The sequence below is a fragment of the Ischnura elegans genome, chromosome 1, assembly GCF_921293095.1.
Source record: "Ischnura elegans chromosome 1, ioIscEleg1.1, whole genome shotgun sequence".
NCBI lineage: Eukaryota > Metazoa > Arthropoda > Insecta > Odonata > Coenagrionidae > Ischnura > Ischnura elegans.
In genome coordinates, this window is record NC_060246.1 from 1,738,714 (window position 1) to 1,761,581 (window position 22,868).

At 41.7% G+C, this 22,868-nt stretch overlaps 2 protein-coding genes across 4 annotated transcripts in view; one reads left to right on the forward strand and one right to left on the reverse strand.

The window, feature by feature from the left end:
- The window catches only part of LOC124154514, a 270,506-nt gene extending 263,786 nt beyond the window's left edge, over window positions 1–6,720 (forward strand). For 2 of the 3 annotated variants that reach the window (XM_046528316.1, XM_046528311.1), the window contains exon 5: window positions 6,407–6,719. In XM_046528316.1, coding sequence (XP_046384272.1) covers window positions 6,407–6,469 — 63 coding nt within the window. In that variant the 3' untranslated portion in view covers window positions 6,470–6,719. Of the gene's footprint in view, window positions 1–6,406 lie in introns of all 3 variants that reach the window. The other variant, XM_046528324.1, reaches the window with a different exon arrangement.
- A 2,395-nt stretch (window positions 6,721–9,115) lies between these two features.
- Window positions 9,116–10,335, reverse strand: LOC124173837. The gene is made up of 2 exons (XM_046553105.1): window positions 9,790–10,335; window positions 9,116–9,701 (listed from the first exon to the last, which is right to left on the reverse strand). Exons 1-2 carry the CDS (start codon window positions 10,001–10,003, stop codon window positions 9,469–9,471), a joined length of 447 nt encoding a protein of 148 aa, XP_046409061.1. The 5' UTR covers window positions 10,004–10,335; the 3' UTR covers window positions 9,116–9,468.
- Window positions 10,336–22,868: the final 12,533 nt, after the last annotated feature.

Genomic DNA, 22,868 nt, shown 5'->3' on the forward strand with positions numbered 1-22,868 from the left:
TGCGGATTCGCATTGATGCGAAGATTTCCATTTCAGGCGCGCCTCTCGTCAACAGGAAGCGACGTCAGAAGGGCGACCGTCGTAGTCATGGAGTTGTGTGGACGGGACTTTGGCTGTTCCTCCTACCTTCCTTTGCAGGTGAATTCCGGAATACGCTATTCTGTCTTATCTCCTGTGAATCAGAAGTACGCCGGCCTTTATGACGAGTCGGAAACTATATTTGCTGTAACAACTGAACGAAAGTCCCCATCTCAACTCATACTCCAAGTTAGTTGCATGCCCCAACCCAAAAATATACATTCTTTTTCTTGTCGAGGGTGGTAATACTCTATAATGTTGATGAAATGTGTCAATTATATCGATTTTGTGAATGCTTCGAAAGCCTATAATCCAAGCAAAATTGACTATTAATTTAACATGCACGCTTACCTGCAACCTTTGCGGTACATAATTATGGCAGCACCAATAAATAAGCTTCCCGCAGTCTTCACGTTTATTCCGTAACGAGAAGCCTCCGTGGTTGTAGTTCCGTGGCTGTAGGCTCAACTGCTTTCATGCATCGCCTTGCTTCCTTCGGCCCCTCTCTGCATATCACTCATCAGCCATTCCACTCCCCTCGACTCCTCCCGGGACAAAGCCTCATTATGCCAAGCGATCCTTCAAGATCGTTGTCGACCTATTTAAATCCCCCCTCGACCGAATGGCGGCTCTGCCTTTGGAATTGCTTTTGTCCATGCTATTCGTGTTGAATGCCGCTGTGCGAGTACGCGTTCCTTTGTATCTTCCCCGCCTCTTGCTCTGCCTGCACGCTGGAAGCCATGAAAATAGAAACTGGAGGGAGTGAAGTTGGCAAACGTCTCGTCACTGCTAATACCTAATGCTAAGACCCAAAGTATTTGGTAAGAGTTAAAAACTGAAGCATGGATTTATTTTGAATTGAGAAGTTATTATTTATGCCGATAAATTAGAGATTCTGAATAAGATATTAAAATATTAATATTATCTTCCATTTCTTTCCCATGTAGCGGGAAGTAGTTTGGTTTTCAAATCTTATGTTCCCATTCCAGTAAATTTCAACAAGAGCGCTTCATAGTTTTTGCATTTCTTATCTGTGAATATAAAAAGATGCTTTTATGGTTGTCTTCATTGCGTTTCTTAACCGATGGCATTGAATGTTGAAATATGTTTGCCGTTAAGCAAGGAAAAGGTTCATTCGCCTTGTAATATGTTGTTGCCAGCCCTTTTAAGGTCTGTCTAACGGCATGCCTTCCCCAGGTGCTTTTTAATCCCTCCTTTGGTTTCAGCCACCTGTGTCGTTTTCATTTCTTTTAAAAAGTGCTTTCTAATTGGCAGATGGCTGTTATTTTTTTCTGTAATGTCTTAATAAATGAAATTTATAATTATATAATAACAAATTTCACTAATGTATTTTATTTTCCGAAAACTACAATTTCCAGCCGGGTCCAAGGGTTTTACTGCACCAACGACGTTTCGAAGGCTAAGTCTGCCATCGTCTTCAGGGTGAATGGATTAGCCAAGTTGTGTCCTTCCTATATACCGTCGCGTTGGTTTCAGGTGGGCTCTGATTGGTCGACGGTCGGGCCAATGCGTGTCCTCTCCCCCTTCAGCTTTTTCAGAGCTGGTTTCCACGCATTGCTCAGGTGGAAGCCGGAGTCTCGGTTCATGTTTTTCCCCTCAAACCTGATTTCTACTGACTCCTTCAGGACACGGTCCCAGTAATTTTTTCCATTTTAATTAGTCCATCTCAGCATCGGAGGATACCAAAAACCTTATACCACAGGCACCAGTGCCACCCAGGCTGTACCGCCTGCCTAAGGTGCACAAGGAAGGCGTTCCCTTGAGGCCCATTGTGAGCGCAATAGGATCTCCGACATATAACCTGGCGAGACATCTCACAAGTCTTCTGTCCCCCTTCGTGGGCTGGTGCGATCACCACGTCAAGAACTCCACAGATTTCGTCAAGACCCTAAAAACTATTCGGATTGAAGAACAGGACATACTAGTGAGCTTTGATGTCATTTCGCTTTTCACCAGAGTCCCAATCAGTTACACCTTGAAGCTCCTCGAAGCGAGATTCGACCAGAAAACGGTCGACCTCTTCCAACATGTCCTCTCCTCAACGTACCGTATAAGCTCGTGTAAGAGGCGCACCTTTTTTCCCAAAAATTGCAGCCGAAAATGAGGGTGCGCCTCTTACACAAACTTCTTATCTTCCCCCCTCCCCTTCACCGGTCGAAAGTCTGAGGGGAACTGAGTGGCCTTGGTTTTCAGTGTAAGTCAGTTATCTGTAATCCTAGGTCAAAAACAAGCGGCAGGCAGGGGAGTTTCTCCCTTAGTGACGTATTTTTAAAATGCCCTGTTTGCTTTTCTTGTAAGCATCGCGCCGTCACGTCGGTACCCCAGAGGTGAAAATGGAAAAGATCGCGCGGGGGTTTTTCGCTCCGGAGGGCGCGCTAAATTTACTGCCACGAGTGGGCATCCCGCGCCATTTATACTGCATATAGTAATCGCTTATCAAACTTAGAGAAACGCGTATTTTTGAATGACATACCTGGTTAATAGTCAATATCTGTCTTGCCGAGTAATTTCCATTACGCTGAGGACCTGATTTTCCAAAAATCATCTTCAGACGCAAATATGACGATTATTGCAACTGAAAATTATATTGGTATCAAAACCTGCGTTTTTAAAAAATTCGAACGAGTGTGTTCATTGTTGGACTAAATTGTGGATGGTAGAAATCAGAAATGCTTGTAAGTGAAGAGCGCGGAAGGAGAGGTCCAGGGGAAGGAGCGGGATCCCTCCGTCTTCGAAGCAAGCGACGAAATACGGAGGGGAAGGTGCGCGCTCCCTCCCCTCCGTATTTCAAGCTACGAAGCTATGAGCGAAGGAGCACGGGAAGAACACGTCCGATCTTGCATTTGACGTCGTTGCCTGCAAAGCGAAGGGGCGAAGGAGCAGCAATGTGATATATGCAGTTTGCGTTGCATAAAGTTTCCAGTCGGTCTCGTCTTGTTTGAGTGCGCTTATGCTACGCTTGTTTCTGTAACTGTAAATCTTTGTGTCAAACAATTAGATCTTAAAAAACTTAAATTCTGTCAGATATGCGTCTCGTTAGATATCTTTCTTTTTTTGAACCTCGCGCGTGTCATACAATTATTGAAAGCTATCGAGATATCTTCGGGCTCAGTTGATGACTCACCTAGCATTTGGCCTCCAGAAACTGGGAGATCGATCAAGGTCAGTTGGTGAAACGGGGTAGGGATGAAACACGTTTCCATTGTTCCCCTGTAACTTGATGTTTTCCTGTGGGGTCTCGGAAAGGGAAAAAAACGGCAGAGGCATTGGCTGATGGAGGACCGAGGGTGGTTCCGTTAAATCTACGACGTGGTTATTATCCTACGGCGCGTAGATTGCCCAATTGTCGTCCAAGCTCTTGGGAAGGTTCGTGCTAAATGCCTGTCGTGTTTTGCCTTAAAATTTTCCATGGCTGCAATTCTATTGCAATACTCCTGCGAGAGCATTTAAACAAAATTGTTCGTGAGTAGGACAAGCATCGCAGAGCAACGGCGTATGCGAAGAGAGGATCGGAACTCTTTCTACTCCCTCTTATACCGCTGTTACCGCCGCAGTTATCAAAATTTCCTCTCTCAATATTAATTGAAAGAGGAAATTTTCCTTTCCTTTCCTCTTTCAATTAATATTGAAAGAGGAAAGTTCGATAACTGTCGAAATTCCCGGCGCACGTCTGCAACACCGCGCGGTAGTATAAAAAAAAATGCCGTAAAATTTTTTTTCTTTATAGCTCTGATGCTCAAAATAGGGGTGCGCCTCTTACACGTGTGCGCCTCTTACACAAGCTTATACGGTACTTCCTGTATCAGGGGAAGTTCTACAAGCAGAAAGAAGGAGTACCCATGGGTTCCCCGCTGTCACCGGCCATCGCCAATCTATTCATGGAGGACTTTGAGGAACGAGCACTTGAGTCGGCCCCTCTCCACCGGAAGCACTTTTTTGGATATGTGGATGACGCCTTCATAGTCTGGCCACACGGATCCGAGTCGCTGACGGACTTCCTAGCGCATATGAACAGCGTCCATCCCAACATCAAGTTCACCACGGAGACCGAAAAGGACAACCGGCTACCCTTCCTAGACATCCTGATTGAACAAAGGGCTGACGGCAGCCGAGGACACAGCATGTATCGGAAACCCACGCACAAGGACCTGTACCTCAATGGAAGGAGCCACCACCACCCAGCGCAGAAAAATGGAGTGTTGAGAACTCTCATCCACCGAGCCAAAGCTGTCTCTGACGCCGAACACCTAAAGTCGGAAATTGATCACCTGAGGACTACCTTCCGCTCAAACGGATTTACAGAGGGAGACATCAAAATGACCCTTAAAAAGTCCTTAAGGAAAAAAGCAGAAGCTGATAAACCTGACGTAAAACCAACAGGGAGAGCCTGCCTGCCATATGTCTCAACAATATCCAACAAAATTTCTAGGATATTAAGAAGGCATAATGTGGAGACAATCCACAAACCACTGGGAAAACTCAAGGCCCTTCTCGGAACCACCAAGGATAAATTTGGATTGAAGACATCAGGAGTCTATCGCATACCGTGTGAGTGCGGCCAAGTGTACATCGGGGAGACCGGACGCACCATTGAAAAACGCTTGAAGGAGCACGAAAGATGCATCAGACTGTACTATCCCAATAAGTCTGCAGTGGCCGAGCACAGCCTAGAAAACGGTCACCGAATAAATTTTCAAGATACAAAACTAATATGCCAGGCCAAAAATTACTGGGACCGTGTCCTGAAGGAGTCAGTAGAAATCAGGTTTGAGGGGAAAAACATGAACCGAGACTCCGGCTTCCACCTGAGCAATGCGTGGAAACCAGCTCTGAAAAAGCTGAAGGGGGAGAGGACACGCATTGGCCCGACCGTCGACCAATCAGAGCCCACCTGAAACCAACGCGACGGTATATAGGAAGGACACAACTTGGCTAATCCATTCACCCTGAAGACGATGGCAGACTTAGCCTTCGAAACGTCGGGGCTGACAAACCCTTGGACCCGGCCGGAAACCCGAGAACTCTTCCTCCAGTCTATTCGCCGGGAAAACCTTAGATCCTTCAATAAGACCATATTTTACTTTGTAATCAACAATAGCTTCTGGGAGGTTTGCTATGTAAGAATTTAAAGAAAAGGCTAGTGAAGTGTCTGATCTGGAGTGTAGCGCTTTACGGTGCAGAAATGTGGACACTTAGGAAGGAGGACGAGAGAAGGCTCAAGGCATTCGAGATGTGGGTGTAGCAAAGAATGGAGGAGGTGAAGTGGAGGGAGAGGAGGAGGAACGACAAAGGAGGCTGGACATGGTGGGTGAGCAGAGGCAGCTTTTAGATGAGATACGGAGGAGACAGAAGGTATGGATGGAACGAGTACTTAGAGGGGATGGGATGTTGAAAACAGTGTTAGAGGGAAGAATGTTAGGTAAGCAAGGGAGGGGAAGGAAAAGAATAGGATTTCTGGATAGAATGGAAGGTATTAGGTCATATGGATCACTGAAGAGGGATGTGCAGATGTGATGGGGGGCTCCAGGAGTCCTTAAGCTCTCCATGGAAACTTACCTTAATCGGTAGGATACTTAATAATGATAATCAACTATAACATGTTTCCTTGAAACATATTGCAATACTGAAAACAGCAATCTTGACAATGATAATGAATCGAAGCGTGAGTTTGACATGTATCACGGTCATATCCATTCGGATTGCGTCACTAGTTTGAGAGAGTGCTTGCACGATTATTCAATAATTTTTCTGAGCATATACATGAAGGTAAAAGAATATACAGAATGGCATGGTGACGTTTGCTATTTTACTCATTTAACTATGTTGTCTCTTTTATTCCGATGCTCCATTTTTATGCTAGCCTTGGAACTTTTGGACAGTTTGTCATTTTTTGCCCCGGAATACAACGCTGTACCGTAGTTGGTTTTTCCAGTGAAAAATTTTAAGGATTAAATTTGGCTCCCTGCTATTTTAAAATGACAGAGTGACAGCATTCGGGAATGAGAGCATGCGCCGCCAAAGTATTTTTAAACTTGGCACTTTTTTTCCTTTGTCACATGTAGTTTGAAAAGAGTGTTTATGCTTCGTGTCACGTTTTCAAGTGCTGATAAAGGGCTCTAAAGGCAAGGTAAGGTCGTAGAATTACTCGAATTACTTATCCGAGGGCATAATTGCATGAATTTGATAGCATGAGTGTGTTTACGTGAGGCCTAATTGCTGGGAAATCCACCTTGTGGCTGCACCCTTGCCATCTCGCTGATGGAATTTTAAAAGTTCATAAATTAACTCCCGTATTCTCCTTTTTCAGGTAAGTTCCGCTGGTGATCCAGGTGAATGTTTATCCCCTCATGCGGCGGCCATTTCTCAGTGAGTACGAAATATTTATCCCTGTTTGCATCGCTTTCTGGGGCCCTATTTCGATGCATCACAATTTTTAATTCAAGCCATCAACTCCATTTGCCTATGGCAGGCACTGTGCAATAAGCTATCCCTTGAGAGGGCGGCATTTAAGTCTAGAAAAATACGAGGCCCTTAAAAAGAAGTTTTTTTCCAGAGCCCTTATCCGCCCCTCGCTATTATGACTCCAATTAATATTCCGAATGAGTTAATGATGGGCTTGCCTCCTTGAAATTATGCACCATTCTCACCATCCGTCTTTCGCCGCAATCAGCCTCTCCACGCCGCCGAGAGATGACTCTGAATCAGGGACCTCCTCACCCGACATCATTTCTCCACGCTACTCCATTAGTGCCATTGTTTCAATAATCGAATAGCAAAGTATATAATTAATCTAATGTTGTTTGGGAAATAAAACTGGAAGGACAGTGGGAGATAAATGGTATAAATGTGTGATTAGGGATGATATACCGTTGACCGAGGAGGTAGCGGGTGCTGGAAAATATTAGTTAGTCTGTAACTGGAAGTGACTAAGATAAGTGGAGGGGTAGTGGTAAGAGGAAGCTGATTGCAGGGACGGAAGACGATGAAATATTAAAAGAGGTCGTTACCTGAAGAATGTAAACATGGAATATGTATTTTGCGCAACAATGGTATCACGGAATTGATTAGAATAGATTAATACACAAAGATTTGGTAAAATGAAGGTAGTTTTTTCAAGGAATTGAATGAAATCACAAAAAGCCTTCTCAAAAAACAATTTTTGAATGAGGGTTAAGCTCTCTGAAAACATGACCATTGAATGGATGAACTCGTAGGTAGTCGTAGGTGCATATTCTAGCTTGCATGCATTCCGGATTGGCCCAATTAATCCGCCCAATAGCCTGACCTGTTCAGGATTTGAGATTATTAATGCGTGAGATGCCGTGGGGCGGGGTGCATTGTGTGAATTCCTGATTTCGCTTTTTAGGCCGTTTCCGTTGCAAATGTTACTCTGCGGAGTGATTATCTCTGGCCTCTGCTCTAACGCAACTAATAAACTCCAAACGATCTAGTAGCTGCGGATATCCAGGCGTGTGAAGGAGTCCGTTTTTGAAATCTCTTAATAGGGTAGTTTCCTTCATCAATGAAAACGAAAGGCATTGATTATTATTCGTTACTCACCATTAGCAAAGCGGAATATTGAAACTATACACAAACCACCGCAAAAACTGCGTGGGGATTTAGTGCGTGTGAAGGACAACTTGGGACTCAGAACACCTGGAGTTTACCGTATCCCATGTCAGTGTGGGAAAGTGTACATCGGAGAGACTGGGCGCACGGTAGAGACACGAATTAAAGAGCACAAGAGGTGTATAAGACTGTTCCATCCGGAGAAATCGGCCCTCGCTGAACACAGCCTAACGGAAGATCATATAATATCTTTCGATGAGGCTCGAGTGATCTCTAAGGCACCTTTGTTTTGGGATCGTCTCCTTAAAGAAGCCATTGAGATCCGGCTGGAGAGGAATAAAGTAAATCGCGATTCTGGGTACACGATAAGCACGGAATGGAAACCGTTAATCAAAAAGATAACGGACAGAAGACGACAACAATGCCCCCTGGTTTGAACGGCTATATAAGCGCAGGAAGGCAGGCCTGCAGCACATTCATTCTCTGAGGACGATGGAAGAGTGTTCCGTCGAAACGTTAGACCAAAAAAGTCTCACTGGGCTAGAAACCCGAGAAATATTTATAAGAAATATTCGCCGAGAAAAAACAAGATCATATATCACCATTAGTGAGTTCATAATATACTCCGTCAACACCACTCCGCCACCACTGCGGGAAAGGCGGTGCGTGTCCACCATTGTTAGGCTAAACGCTCCTTAAGATATCTAGTTTTTTTTTTAAGTTCATTGAAAGAATTGTCGGGCATTCAAGAAGAGTTGGGATGTTTTACGATGGCTGTATGAACCAGACTACGAAGCGTTGCAGCTGTGGGAACGTTGGAAATTAAGTGAAACTCATTTATGGAGTTATTAAAAATATTTTTTGCTAAACTATCACGCACACAACATTGCATGATAGCAAACAATGCTCGACGGCTGTTTCCACACTATCCGTATTTAGTGATGTCCCTAAAATGGTGGATTGCGACGAACCTGCTTCGTAGTAATTATGATGCTATCTGCTCACCAATTACCTAGGTACGAAGAGAGAGAAAAAAGCAGAATATGGCTTGCGTGCCGCATTCTGGGAAGGTCTTTGATTTGCCTCGCTCGTACTTGCACAATCTGACGTGTGTACGAAGGTGCAGTCAAAATTGCACCATGTAAAGCGGTGAATTACTAGAACATATGCGAGAATGCGTGGCCGTGAGATGGCAAAATAGCCCCTGTCCTAATTTCGTTCATTCATTTGCACAATTCCACGACATTTAGAAATTGATGCTGCTCTAACCTGCACAATTCCGTGCCCCATGTAAAACGGCCTTTAGAGAGCCTTGGTCTCGCCTAGAACCCTAGGGGTAAGACCAAGTGGGAGTGTAATTGATGCCGAGAAGTGGCTCTCATAATTAGCCATGCTTCACAATAAGATTCCATAGCTTTGCGAAGGAATGGTAAATTGACTATTGCTTAGGTGTCTAAGACTAATCGAAAATGTCCCAATGAAATTGCTCAACGAACAGTTGGGCTGCATCAGCGCTGAGATGACGGTCCTCGTCATGGATAATAGCATTCCCAGGAGTCAGCATGTCTCTTCTTTTGTTTTTAATGAGATTGGACGTGATTTTTTATAATCTTTCTCACCTAAGCCACAGTGCATCAAAAAAATTCTCTTCGATTGGCATGAAGGTCAAGACATATCATTGCTGCAGCCATTCCTCGAGTTTTCTGTCTGTCGCTCCGCAGTGCACAGTTGGCGGGAGAATCAATTGAGGCAGAGTAGTTAATGAGATTGCATGAACTAATCTTAAACTAACAACTTATGCTAAGAAATGTATGTGAAGACATATGTACCTGGCAAATGAGGAGGATCACTAATCCAACAATTATCTTCGTCTACACTCGTATTAGTGATGAGCTCGCTTGGGTAACAGATTTTTTTAGCTTTCCTTTTCCGCTTCCTCTCCTCACCAGCCATGCTCTCCAGTACCACTTCAAGGTGAGTGTCACTACACTCAGCAGCCTTGCGCTCTACACTCACTGCTTCCAAATAAGAATCTGTGGAAAGTTTTTAATTAAAAGAGTTATGGTCCAAGCAGAAATCTATGCACATAATGAAAACTAAGCACTACACACATATACATACCAAAGTTGGGGGAAACAAACTTCACCCCCAGTATTTCCCAGTTATCCTTGGGAGCAACCTCTTTATGGATTAGTCGGCTCATTGCAACCCAGGAGTACCCAGGGGGTGGGTACCTGGTTACATTCTCACCAACTATCCAGCAGGCTGGAATTGTCTGGACGGTGACGTCCTTGAATTCCCGGTGAGGTAAAAACTCAGCCACCACAAATGGCATTCTGAAAGAAAATATTGTATGTAAAAAATATAGAAAATTAAAAAAAAAAACACAGGCAAGACAACCTACAGTTTCAGTTACCAAAAATGCAAAGGGCAATGCTGACGATCATCCTGCGAAGGTTTCTCCAGCAATGTCCGTGAGTGCAGTTTTCCGAAAATTTGACTAAGGTATTGGTGATGGTGAGAAGCTAACGTCCAAGGAAGATTACAGAAAATAGAAACCATGTCCACTAGGATGGGCCGAAAAAAGGTTTTTTTTCCTGATCAAATTTGCCCTGTGCGAGAAAGTTGCGAAATGATATAGGGATCTCGCACACAAAATTTTTTTCAGATCGGATAATATTAACCACTGCCGCCCGAGCTCTAAAGTTTAAAATTTTGCGAAAAATCAGGCTGATTTCAGAATCAAACGGCTATGAAGACGAATTTAATGAAAATATGGTATAATGGATAATAAAAAAGAGTGGATACATGTTTATAGTTTATGAAAATGAAATTTGAAGTTTTTTTTGACAAAATCTATGGTTAAAAAAATGTCTATGAATTAACAACAAAATTAGAGTATAGACCACCCGCACCACACAACTCATTTTTGCCTACATTTCTAAAACTCCATTTTGGGGGCTAAATTGCTGGTAAAAAAATATTTATTTCGATTAAATTTCATTTCTTATCATATAAGTCATCATATGGTAGTAAATAATCCCACAAAAAGTAGTAATAAGGTAAATTATTTGAAATTAACATCAATCATAATGACGAATAACTTACCTGCGCAGCTATTTTCAACAAGAAATTCAACTTAGGCTTAGAAAAAACAGAACCTGAAAACTAAGCATTTCACTAAGTAGCTCTCTGCAAGTTTCGTAAAGAAACTACCCAGAACTCACCACGAGGAAGAGGCTGCCATCGAGTTCCACCCGTGTCCCCCCCAGCCAACCTTCCGAAGGACACAATTGTGAAAGCACATCAATTACTCTGAGAAAATTATTCTATTCCATTATTATTATTAGTATCCATCTCTTATGCACGATAATGCCCATCCATGCCTGCGTTCTATACTGCACACGGATTTTGATGCTAACATTATCATTTGTACCATCCTTTCAACTGCTTGTGTATGGCAGGGAAAAGGATCTGATACAGATCTTTCCGTAACAAGGTCTTCCAAGTTTTTGTTTGTCATCCCAGCTACTATTGGTGGTTGATTTACCTCAATTGGTTCACAGTCAACCAAGTCAATATAATTTTGAGCATCGAAGTTTAGAAAGATTTTGTGCTTTCCCGGCGAATGTGTTAATTAAGACATGGGCTTTATGTAGAAAACAGGATTTATTCACCGGAATGCATTACACTCACAAACCATGCACACGACAACGCTAACGGAAGTGACGCCAAAAGAAATAAAAAGGCGCCAAACTAAAACAATACACAAATGCCATCTGGTGGGTAAAATATATAAAAACAAAAGAATACAAAAAAACACAAGCACCAATATTCAAAAACACAATGCCAACACTCCCCCTTTTTGTATATTGGTATTCACAAAAAAATAAATTAGAAGAAAAAGAATCACAAATCCAAAAAAGAAATAACTTCCAAGTATGAATATACACATAAAATTCATAGCTCAATGTTCAAACCAATTAAACCTGACAGATGTTTGATTTTAGTCGCTGGTACAACTTTTGTTAACATGTCAGCAGCATTTTCAACAGACGGAATATATTTAAATAGAATATTACCTTTTTCAACCTCATCTCGCAGGAAATGATAGGTAATATCTACATGCTTTGTTCTGTTGGAAAAACCTTTGTTAGAAGCAAGCTTAATGGCACCTTGATTATCAACAGAGATTTCACATGGCCTCCGCACTAAATGGTCTTGCTTTATTTCACTAAGGAAACTGTGAAGCCACTTCACTTCCTTCACAGCTTCAGACATGGCAATGTATTCTGCTTCCGTAGTGGAAGTTGCCACAACTCTTTGTTTTCGCACTTGCCAAGTTACTGCTCCCCCTGCCAAAGTAATGATGAAACCACTAAATGATTTCCTGTCACCTACATCACCACCCCAATCAGCATCAGCATACACCCTCACTGGTTCACCTGTTACTTTATATTCAAGTCTGGCACTTTCAGTTTTTTTCAGATAACGTAACATGTGCTTAACATCTTTCCAATTTAAATCAGTTGCTCTATTACAATACTGACTCTGACGACACACAGAAAAAGCAAGGTCAGGTCTAGTGCCTGTTGACAAATACAGCAAGTTACCAATAGCCTTTCGATAAACACTCTCACTAAAGGGTTTTTCTTCATTTCCACTATCACACTTTAAACCCAATGGAGTAGAAAGACCCTTGGCTTCCTCCATGCCAAAAGATTGTAAAACCTGTTTGGCATACAGACTTTGATCTATGAACACAGAACCATCAGTTGAATAAACAATTTTATAGGATAAGAAATGACACAATGATCCTAAATCACACACATTCATAATTCTAGACAACCTTTCCTTAAAATCATCAATTTCACTCCTCACACCCCACAGAGCCAAGTCATCAACATACACTGCAACAATCAATTGCCCATTTGTATTACAGTACACACATGGTTCTGATAAACACTGAAAAAGACCAAACTTCTTCAATTCATTATTAAGCATATCATGCCAATTTCTGGCAGATTGGTGCAAACCATACAAGCTCTTTTTCAATTTACATACGTAATGTTCACCATCCTTCAATTTATCCTCAAAACCCTCAGGTTGCTCTAGATATATATCACCTTGTACTGGTGCATGCAAATATGCAGTTTTGATGTCTACATGATCTGCTTCCCAACCCTTTTCAACACCAACTGCAATGAGAACTCTGAGTGCCTTTGTACTCATTACTGGACTGAAAGTTTCTGAATAGTCGAGACCAGGGACCTCTTTAAACCCTTGTGCCACAAGTCTAGCTTTGTAACGCTTTATTTTACCCTTCACATCAAGCTTGACAGAGAAAACCCACCTGGATCCAATTACATCCCTGTCTAGTGGTCTCTCGACTAAATCCCAACAATCATTCGACATCAAGCTCTTCATCTCCTCATCCATGGCTCCTCTCCAACATTTTGAAAATTGCCCAGTTAAAGCTTCCCTAGCACTTTTGGGGAGCTCAAAATCAAGATCATTGCACATAACCACATTACATTGATCACACTGGTTGCAATTTCTATGTCTCCTAACCCTTGTACTCCTCCTAGGTTGAATTACATCAACTTCCTGATTGTCATGACCTTCATTTTCATCCCCTATATGGTCAACCAAACCCTCAACATCTCCATCCTGCCCTCTTTCACCAACCATCTCATCAACAAAATTCAATGACATCCTATCTCCTTCATCCAACCCTTCTTTCATATGATGACTTTCCTTGAAAGGAAACACATCCTCAACAAATGTCACATCCCTACTTATCAAAATCTTTTCCCTTTTTAGGCTCCACAAGCGGTACCCCTTAGTGCCCTCTGGATACCCCATGAATACACATTCCTCTCCTCTGGGGTTTAACTTCCCATCTTTAACAGCTACCCAAGCCTGACACCCAAATACCTTAAGACTATCATGATCCTCTGGAGTCAGATCTCTCCCTTCCCACAGTTCGTACGGCACCTGGAAATTAATGGCCTTCGATGGACATCTATTACGTATGTAGGCCGCTGTGTTTACTGCCTCGGCCCAAAACCTGTGTGGAACCTTAGATTCGGCTAGCATGCAACGCACCATATTGAAAAGGGTTAAATTCATGCGCTCAGCCTTACCATTTTGCTCTGGGGTTCCGGGAACCGTCAATCTCCTAACAATCCCACAGTTGTCAAGGTGACCCTGAAACTGGCTAGAGATATACTCCCCACCATTATCACTTTGAAGGCACTTGATTTGTTTTCCCTTTTGTCGCTCAACCTGCTTTTGTAACTTAACAAACTCATCAAATACCTCAGATTTCCTCTTGAGCATCCTGACAAAGACATAATTAGTAAATTCATCAATGAAAGTCACAGCATATTGAGAGCCACCTTCAGATGTAGGGACAATTTTTCCAACAACATCACTATGGATAACATCAAGAATACCCTTTGTTTCCCTGGTAACTACCTGCTTTGGAAAGCTTTTCCTGGTCAATTTACCTTCCAGGCAAACTTCACAAGCTTTAACATTTCTGTTAGATATCTCAAGGCTCTTAATCTTGGTGATGGCTTCATTGTGAGCATGCCCAAACCTTCTATGCCACAATGTCAAATCAGAAGCCTTAGCAGCGCATCCCAATTGGGGATTTTCCACAATGCATTCATTTACTTTTATGGCATACATACCAGCCTGGAAATATGCGACCATTAATAAATTGTTGCTTTTATGAACTCTCATGCAACCATCTTCAATTACAATGCTACACCCTTTCTCCTCAAGCCTTCTACATGACAAAAGATTGAAAGCTAACCCCGGTACATACAATGCTTTGGTCAGTGTTATTTTGCAACCACCATGTTTTACATCTAGTGTTAATGGTATGTCTCCATACCCAAGAATACCTATTTTTGTTCCATCACCAATGCGAACATACCCGCAATCTTTGTTCACAAAATTTACAAAAAAATCTTTGTGTGGACTCATGTGACTGGAAGCTCCAGAGTCCAAATACCAATTACTTGCGGCTGCGCTACTTCCCTCCGAAGCGCACAACGCTACCGACTCCTCATACACAACACTAGCATTTCTGCTTTCCCTATCACTCACCGCTTCACTTGCCCTCTGTTGGGCCTTAAAGCGATTCCTACAGTACCTTGATATGTGACCCAGCTTGCCACAAACGTAACACGTAATCCTCTTCCGTTCCTCGTTCTTCCCTCCGCTGGCAGCGAAATGACCAGGTTGCTTCTGCCCACCAACTCTATGTACAGGAAGAGCTCTCTCTGGGTCTCGAGACTTTTCTTCGTACTCCTTTTCCCTCATCAGCCGTTTCTCCTCCAGCGGCAGTCTGGGTTTGATGAGTCTCGTAGATAGCATGGACTCGTCCTTCTCCAAGCTCCGGACCAAGCCTTCATACGTGCTGAGAGGCAAACCCAGCAATAGAAAGGCTCCCAAGGCACGATCGTTGAACTCCAATAAACCCGCCTTCGATATTCGGCGATGCAACCCCAGGATTTTGGAAATGTACTCCTGCATTGTTACATTTTCCTCCTTCCGCGTCGTAACCATTTCCTTCAATAGCATTAGGGAATTCACTATTCCCATCTGGCAGTGCAAGCTCTCCAGTTCATACCAAATTTCCCTTGCAAATTCTAATTCCCCAATATCATCAAGGTAGCAATCAGCCACGACAGTAACGAGGAACGATCTTGCACGGTCGTTCTCCTTCTTTTGAGTCGCACTCAAAAGAGATACATCGGTCACGTCCGGATACCCAGGGTCCACAGCATTCCAGCAACCTCTATTTTCCAACAAAGCCCTAGTACGCACCGACCACGCGTAATAATTTTCCCCTTTAAGCTTAATGATTGAAGCTTCATCCCTAACTTCAGCCATTGCACAAACTTCTGTTTCCTCTAGCCCGCAAAAACAAATTAAGCACCGGATAAACCAATGAAAAATAAAAACGCGATCGCAACTCACGCTCTTCGGCACTTAATATAACGCCCTGGGCCCATAACCTGTTAATTAAGACATGGGCTTTATGTAGAAAACAGGATTTATTCACCGGAATGCATTACACTCACAAACCATGCACACGACAACGCTAACGGAAGTGACGCCAAAAGAAATAAAAAGGCGCCAAACTAAAACAATACACAAATGCCATCTGGTGGGTAAAATATATAAAAACAAAAGAATACAAAAAAACACAAGCACCAATATTCAAAAACACAATGCCAACAGAATGGACTGAGTGAAGAGTTCTCGGGATCGCCACCGGGTCAGGAACTCCATGTCTGCAGATGTTTTGATGACCGAGTCGGACATTGAAACGTCGGCAGATATGGAGTTCCTGACCCGGTGGCGATCCCGAAAACTCTTCACTCCGTAGAAGGTTAGCTTTGGAAAATTCGAATTTCCTCAATTCCTCCTGCTGAGTTTCTCTCGATTTCAATGTATTTGTGATGGCCATTGCACGAATTTGTCTGCGTTCATCGGCTAACATTGCAAGCGGAATATTCTCTGGGTGAGCAAAATTACATTTCCCTGAATCATAGAGTAGCGGCATAATTAGATGTCTCTATTTCTATATTTCATAAGAAGAATCATAATATGCTTCGGGACTTCTGTTCGATATTTTCTCAATTTTATTGAAAACCGCATTGGAGCGTGAACTTCGATAACAAAGTTTTCCAGGGTCATCAGTTCTTTTGACGGTTCTGAACGATAGTTCATTGAAATGAAGCAGGCGAACAAACCAATGCAAGGGTCTTCTTAGGGCCATTTCCATTCTCCTGATTAGTCCAGCATGGCTTCCGGTGTTAACCTCAGTTCCATCGCACACAATTGCTTGGAGTCCATCGATAATGATCATTTCCTCTCCTAGAAAATTCGTTATGAAATCTTAGAGGCCAATAGCTTTACTGACACATGGGGTGACATGCCATAAGTAGCGTGAACCGGGCTCTTGAACGAGAGTTACATCGAAGTAAAGAGCTTGCAGTTTAACAGTTCCCATATTCCTCCGAAGAGACGTGTGCAATCTTTCTCTTTCCCTTCTAACATTGTTCTTGTCAACAAAAAGTACATTGACTCTTTGAGTAACTAACCTGATATCTATTAGGTGCGCAGATGCAAGTGCTGCAGAGGTATGGTTTGACATGCAGAATTATTCACAGGATGATGCAAATCTTGGCAATTTCAAATCGCTTACACTAACCTTTTTCCATGAAATACTCTCCTTCACTTGCATCACATAACTCTCCGTTCAATGTCATTTCATCACCTGAGTCTTCCGAACAGAAGTGTTATGACAAAATAGGGTGGAACATTCGGGTGTTCCTTTGTTCCTTCTAACCTGCAAAGCCTCGTCTTCCTATTTTGGTCTCCTGCACATAGATGGCGCCTATCTTCATTTTCCTACTAATTCTCTGTCCTTAGGGAATTCCCATTCTAAACAAGGCATTTTCGAATGAATATCACAAACAGAATCAGTCTCACTAAAGCAATTTACATGCCGCAACATCAAAAAGCTGACGTGCGTGACGAAGAAAGTCTTGCTTTAGATCAATGAAAGCATTCTTGTTGACAGATCGAAGAATATTGCGATTATTTCCATGATATTGAATAATTTGTCAAGCAATTTGCCTATAACCAGCAACTGGGATAGAGGATCTATGCCAAATGCCTTCAATGGCATAAGCCACTGTCTCCGCGATTCCCGGCACAGAAATAATGGTATTTTAAATTTCTTCTTCAATGTACCGAGAGTACAAAAACATTTTCATCATAAGTGGGCAAATCATTAACCATGAAATTTTCGGGTGCAACAAATATCACGCACTTCACTCCACACCTGGTTTGCTTTCCCTCTATTCTAACCATTGCGTCAATCCTTCCGTAATGCTTTAGAAGGTTGGTTGGGGGACACGGGTGGAACTCGATGGTAGCCTCTTCCTCGTGGTGAATTCTGGGTAGTTTCTTTACGAAACTTGCAGAGAGCTACTTAGTGAAATGCTTGGTGTTCAGGTTCTGTTTTTTCTAAGCCTTACAAGGAGACTTTGCCTAACTGATGTCAAGAAAGAAGATGAAACCTTTTTTATTTGAAAGTAGACACTTAGATAGGAATACAGTTGAAGGGTTTTGTCCAAATACGCCTGGGTTTAAGAGAAAAAATCATTTAAAAATTGAAAAATATGGTCATGTTGAATTTAATTTTAAAAATTTCTCTTATTGTTTAAAAGTGATTTGGCCGAGTGGTATCGTACTGCGCTTCTGATGTGAAAGTCCAGGGTTCGAGACTCGGTGAGAGTAAATTTTTTCCAGTCTACCACCTCCTCCATTTTTTGTAATCCGTTCCATCCTCTTCTAATTTGTTCATTTAGGACGTTTTACATTTTTTTACTTGACTGTTGTTTGAGAATAAGCCCTAAACTGACATTTTTGTCGCTAGCTAACCCTTACTTCGAATTATTCTTTCCGTGCCAAGATTCATGAAAGCAGGAGTGGTAAAACTGTGGTGCTGGCTTCGAAGTGAAGGGAACTCATTTCCAAAGCAAAAGATTTTAAACATATTTCCCCGGTTCCTGCTGTTGTAGTATTTAGAATATACAACAATTTTCGCTCGTCTACCTGTATGATCAATTTGGAGTATTCCAAGTGCTAAACGTCGCTATTGCTCTTCTGACTGTTGTTGCTCTCCTGTAATATATTTTTTTACCTTGGTAATCGTCAGGAAATGCCCTTATAACTTAATTTATTTTGCTGAATAACTTTTGCCGCATGTGTTTTGTTGCCAAGAACCTATTCAAGCGAATTCGATTTACCGGAGATATTGAGTTCAAAGTTAAAAGGCTAAAATGTTTGTGTATAATAGGATTTTGGAAAGGAAGAAAGAAATTTTGTCCTCAACACCTGAATAGTTGAAGGGCTAGACGATTAGAACGAAGTTTTTTCAACACATAGTAACCTGGATAGGAGGTTGAAGTACCATCTATATTTTTCGTTGGAATAGTAAGTCTCCATAAAGCCATTTTTTGGCACCCTGCCGACCATTATTCCCTACTCCTCTTGCCCTAACCGATCGATGTGCGAGGTATGCTTTCCTCCCACAAACTTACTCTCCTCTCATTGTCAGAGTCCTTATTACCGCGTATTTAGATGCCTAGAGATTTTAAACAAGCTGTGTAAGCAGGGGAACGAATTGTCGTTACTTGTGAACTTTTAATTACCTGGAATATACTACTTGGCCAACTTAAAATTGGTTCATGGCCAGAACCCTTTGAGGTCGATGTCCATATGATCGTACTGTTTTTAGTTTGGCTTGTCGGCTCGTCCCTTCCCTTTTCTTTTTCCATGGCCTCGCCAGACTCCCATTTTCCTACACTTCTTTTGCTTTTTCCCGTAGCACGATATTATTCGGTTTTCTCTTGCTTTCATTAGATCTTATGCCCACGAGAAATCTCTGTCGCGTAAAGGACCATGAATTGGAGGAAATACCTCCATAATATAAAGCACAAATATATAAAATTGAATAATCTGCAATTGCCACTGCCTTCTCCAATTTTTCATTATTTATTTATTACTTCGCCTCTTTACAGTAATTTGGATGATAATTGTAATAAAACAAGAAAAGCAATTAAATGAAAAGCACCATGCTCTTTCTATAAAACTGCTACCTGAGCATTCGCCATTGTGTTTCTTTATATCTTCAAGGAAACATATTCCCCTTAACTTTTTTAAACAATTCAATTCTCTACTAACTTCGAGGCATATCATGCATACCTAAGCATATCATTGAATGCTGGTTAGGACAACAGATGATGCACGATTGAATGGATTTTTATTCCATCCTCATGAGAGAATATCTCTTTTTTCCCTTGAAGGAGTAAGGTGCAGTTCTGGTTTCGTGCAATAAACTGCTTTACTTGCCTGTAAAAATGTACATCGCACAGTTGGCTTACGGATGTGCACTTCGGTGGTATAGTTTTTACGCTGTATATCGGTTCTCCTTCCTCGTGGATAAATAGTTCATCATAAATGGCACTATTTTTTTGTCCCCCACAAATCAATAAGCAATAAAAATGTATTGTTTTTAACACATGGCCAGAGAACCTTATTTAAAAAATTTGAAATACAACCCAGTCGTAAGTTTTCCAGATTTACAATACACAACAGAAATATTTAAAAATTCACTCTCCAGTTTCTTCGCTCACTTGCGGACCAAAATCACCTCCAGGTTCTGATAAGCACAATGAAAACTTTAGGAAGCAGCTTTCCTGCGCTGTATATGAATGTATTACATTGATCACGCTCCCAAGAGCAACCTGAACAATATTCTCCCTTTCTTGATCGCGTTCTCTTTATATCCACCTCTACAGACACCCGGTCTGATCTGAATTAATTACGAAATCTATTACATTTGGAGATTGAGCTTTTTGTTTTCTTCTGAAACGTCATTGCCGATTGCAATATTTCTTCAGCACACGCTTGCTCGCCCGCTGATACGTATTTTGTTAATTTACGTTGCACAATTCGGTGTCTCTTCTTAAAAGATGCAACCCATGAAGCACCAGCAGGGAATTCAAATCCTGGAGATATGTGCTGAAATCACGCATAAATAGCATATTCTTGTAAAGTCCGAGTCATCAGCGGCTCATTGCTGTTCCTGGGTTCGACAAAGTGATCGTATACCCATCTGTCGATCATTTCAAGCTTGTCGAGTTTCATTCCCCCTTATTTTATATCTTTCTCCCGTATGTAACCGGGGAAACTATCCGGCGACAATATGCTTAAAATCTTTTGCTTTGGAAATGAGTTCCCTTCACTTCGAAGCCAGCACCACAGTTTTATAACTCCTGCTTTCATGAATCTTGGCACGGAAAGAATAATTCGAAGTAAGGGTTAGGTAGCGACAAAAATGTCAGTTTAGGGCTTATTCTCAAACAACAGTCAAGTAAAAAAAATGTAAAACGTCCTAAATGAACAAATAAGAAGGGGATGGAACGGATTACAAAAAATGGAGGAGGTGGTAGACTGGAAAAAATTTACTCTCACCGAGTTTCGAACCCTGAACTTTCACATCAGAAGCGCGGTACGATACCACTCGGCCAAATCGCTTTTGAACAATAGGCGAAATTTTCAAAATTAAATTCAACGTGACCATATTTTCCAATTTTTAAATGCTTTTTTCTCTCAAACCCGGGCGTATTTGGACAAAACCCTTCAACTGTATTCCTATCTAAGTGTCTACTTTCAAATAAAAAAGGTTTCATCTTCTTTCTTGACATCAGTTAGGCAAAGTCTCCTTGTTAGCTGAATTTCTTGTTGAAATTAGCTCCACAGGTACGTTATTCGTCATTATGATTGATGTTAATTTCAAATAATTTACATTATTACTACTTTTTGTGGGATTATTTACTACCATATGATGACTTATATGATAAGAAATGAAATTTAATCGAAATAAATATTTTTTTACTGGCAATTTAGCCTTCAAAATGGAGTTTTAGAAATGTAGGCAAAAATGAGTTGTGTGGTGCGGGTGGTCTATACTCTAATTTTGTTGTTAATTCATAGACATTTTTTTAACCATAGATTTTGTCAAAAAAAACTTCAAATTTCATTTTCATAAACTATAAACATGCATCCACTCTTTTTTATTATCCACTATACCATATTTTCATAAAATTCGTCTTCATAGCCGTTTGATTCTGAAATCAGCCTGATTTTTCGCAAAACTTTAGAGCTCGGGCGGCAGTGGTTAATATTATCCGATCTGAAAAAATTTTGTGTGCGAGATCCTTACATCATTTCGTAACTTTCTCGCTCAGGGCAAATTTGATCAGGAAAAAAAACCTTTTTTTGGCCCACCCTAATGTCCACCCCATCAGTATTCTGCAGAACAATGGAAAGTGCTGTGTAGGGTGGAGGCAGGATGTCGAAACTGTCTTCGCTCACTAAAGATGAACACCTGTAGTTGCCAGAAAACTGCATTCAACACTGATGATCATTATGCATCAATGATGGAGGAGCTCACTAACATAAAAAGATTGGCCATCAGATTCATCATGTAAGGGCATACACATTGCCTTCCTTTTGATACTCTGCACTGGCCACAAACGTGATGCTGTCCATCTCCAAGCTACATATATTCCCACATTCTTTGATGAAGAAGGTACTTCATAAAAGCAAGTCACATCACTGAAAGCTTTTCCAACAATTTGCACTTCAGTTCCTTGTGTAGCAATTAAAGTGATAATAAAAATTTCACTGCTATCAGTAACCACACAGTTATTTGGCTGTTGGTCTGAAAATAGTAATGAGTTTAAGTCATATTTGCTGTAACAAGGAGGCTGCAAACCAAAAGGGAGAACTCTTGGGATCCGCCAGCCTGCATGAGGCCTTGTCTTTGACTCCCTTATACAGTGATTAAACAAAGATGCCTCTTCAATGTGTCGCACAATCTGAGGAAGAGGAAGGCTTGGCTTCCGCACCAGTCTCTTTATTTTGCCTAGTGCATTCTCAAATTTGAATGCACTAAATTTATCAACAGGCCCATGTAATTTTACATCATCTGCCAGATGGAGTAGTCCATGCACATTATAAGATAGATGCTGCTGGCCGTACAATACTCCAAACTTCTTCACAAAGTATTCAAGGAGGGATTTTGAATAATCTAAATTAACAAGGCAATCATTCCTGGCCAACAGTCTGGGGGCATAATGGAGAGCCAAAAAATGTTTGTAAACATTAGTGTTTACAATATCTTTCATTAGCAAGAGCCCAGTCTACAGTAGAAAGGTACGAAATTCAGTAGCTTTCCACCGCTGCAAATGAACCAAAGATCTTGGTTTCCGTGAGAAATCCACAGGTACACCTTGAGAGATGACAGCTACCCTCTCATTCAAAGACACCACGTTTGCAGCTGGTAGTCTAACAAGGAGACTCCCTTTTACCCAAGCTAGAAGCATCTTGCGCATAACCCCTAGGCACACCAAATGCATATATTCGAACGGGAACTGTGAAACCATCTTTACATCTGGAATGTCTAACAGTGGGGAATGCCCAATGTGATGGTCTTCATCTAACCTTAGGCGGAAGCTAGTGTAAGACCTTAGAGGGGAACTAAGTTCATCGAACACCACTCTATTGTCAAAATATTCCCCCTGTGAAGTGCACTTGCC

Excerpts from the sequence above, each read along its gene's own strand:
- LOC124173837 (XM_046553105.1), bottom strand. The coding sequence starts at position 10,003 with ATGCCATTTGTGGTGGCTGAGTTTTTACCTCACCGGGAATTCAAGGAC. Across the intron at positions 9,702-9,789 it reads GTTTGTTTCCCCCAACTTTG|ATTCTTATTTGGAAGCAGTG; the intron begins GTATGTATATGT and ends AACTTTCCACAG.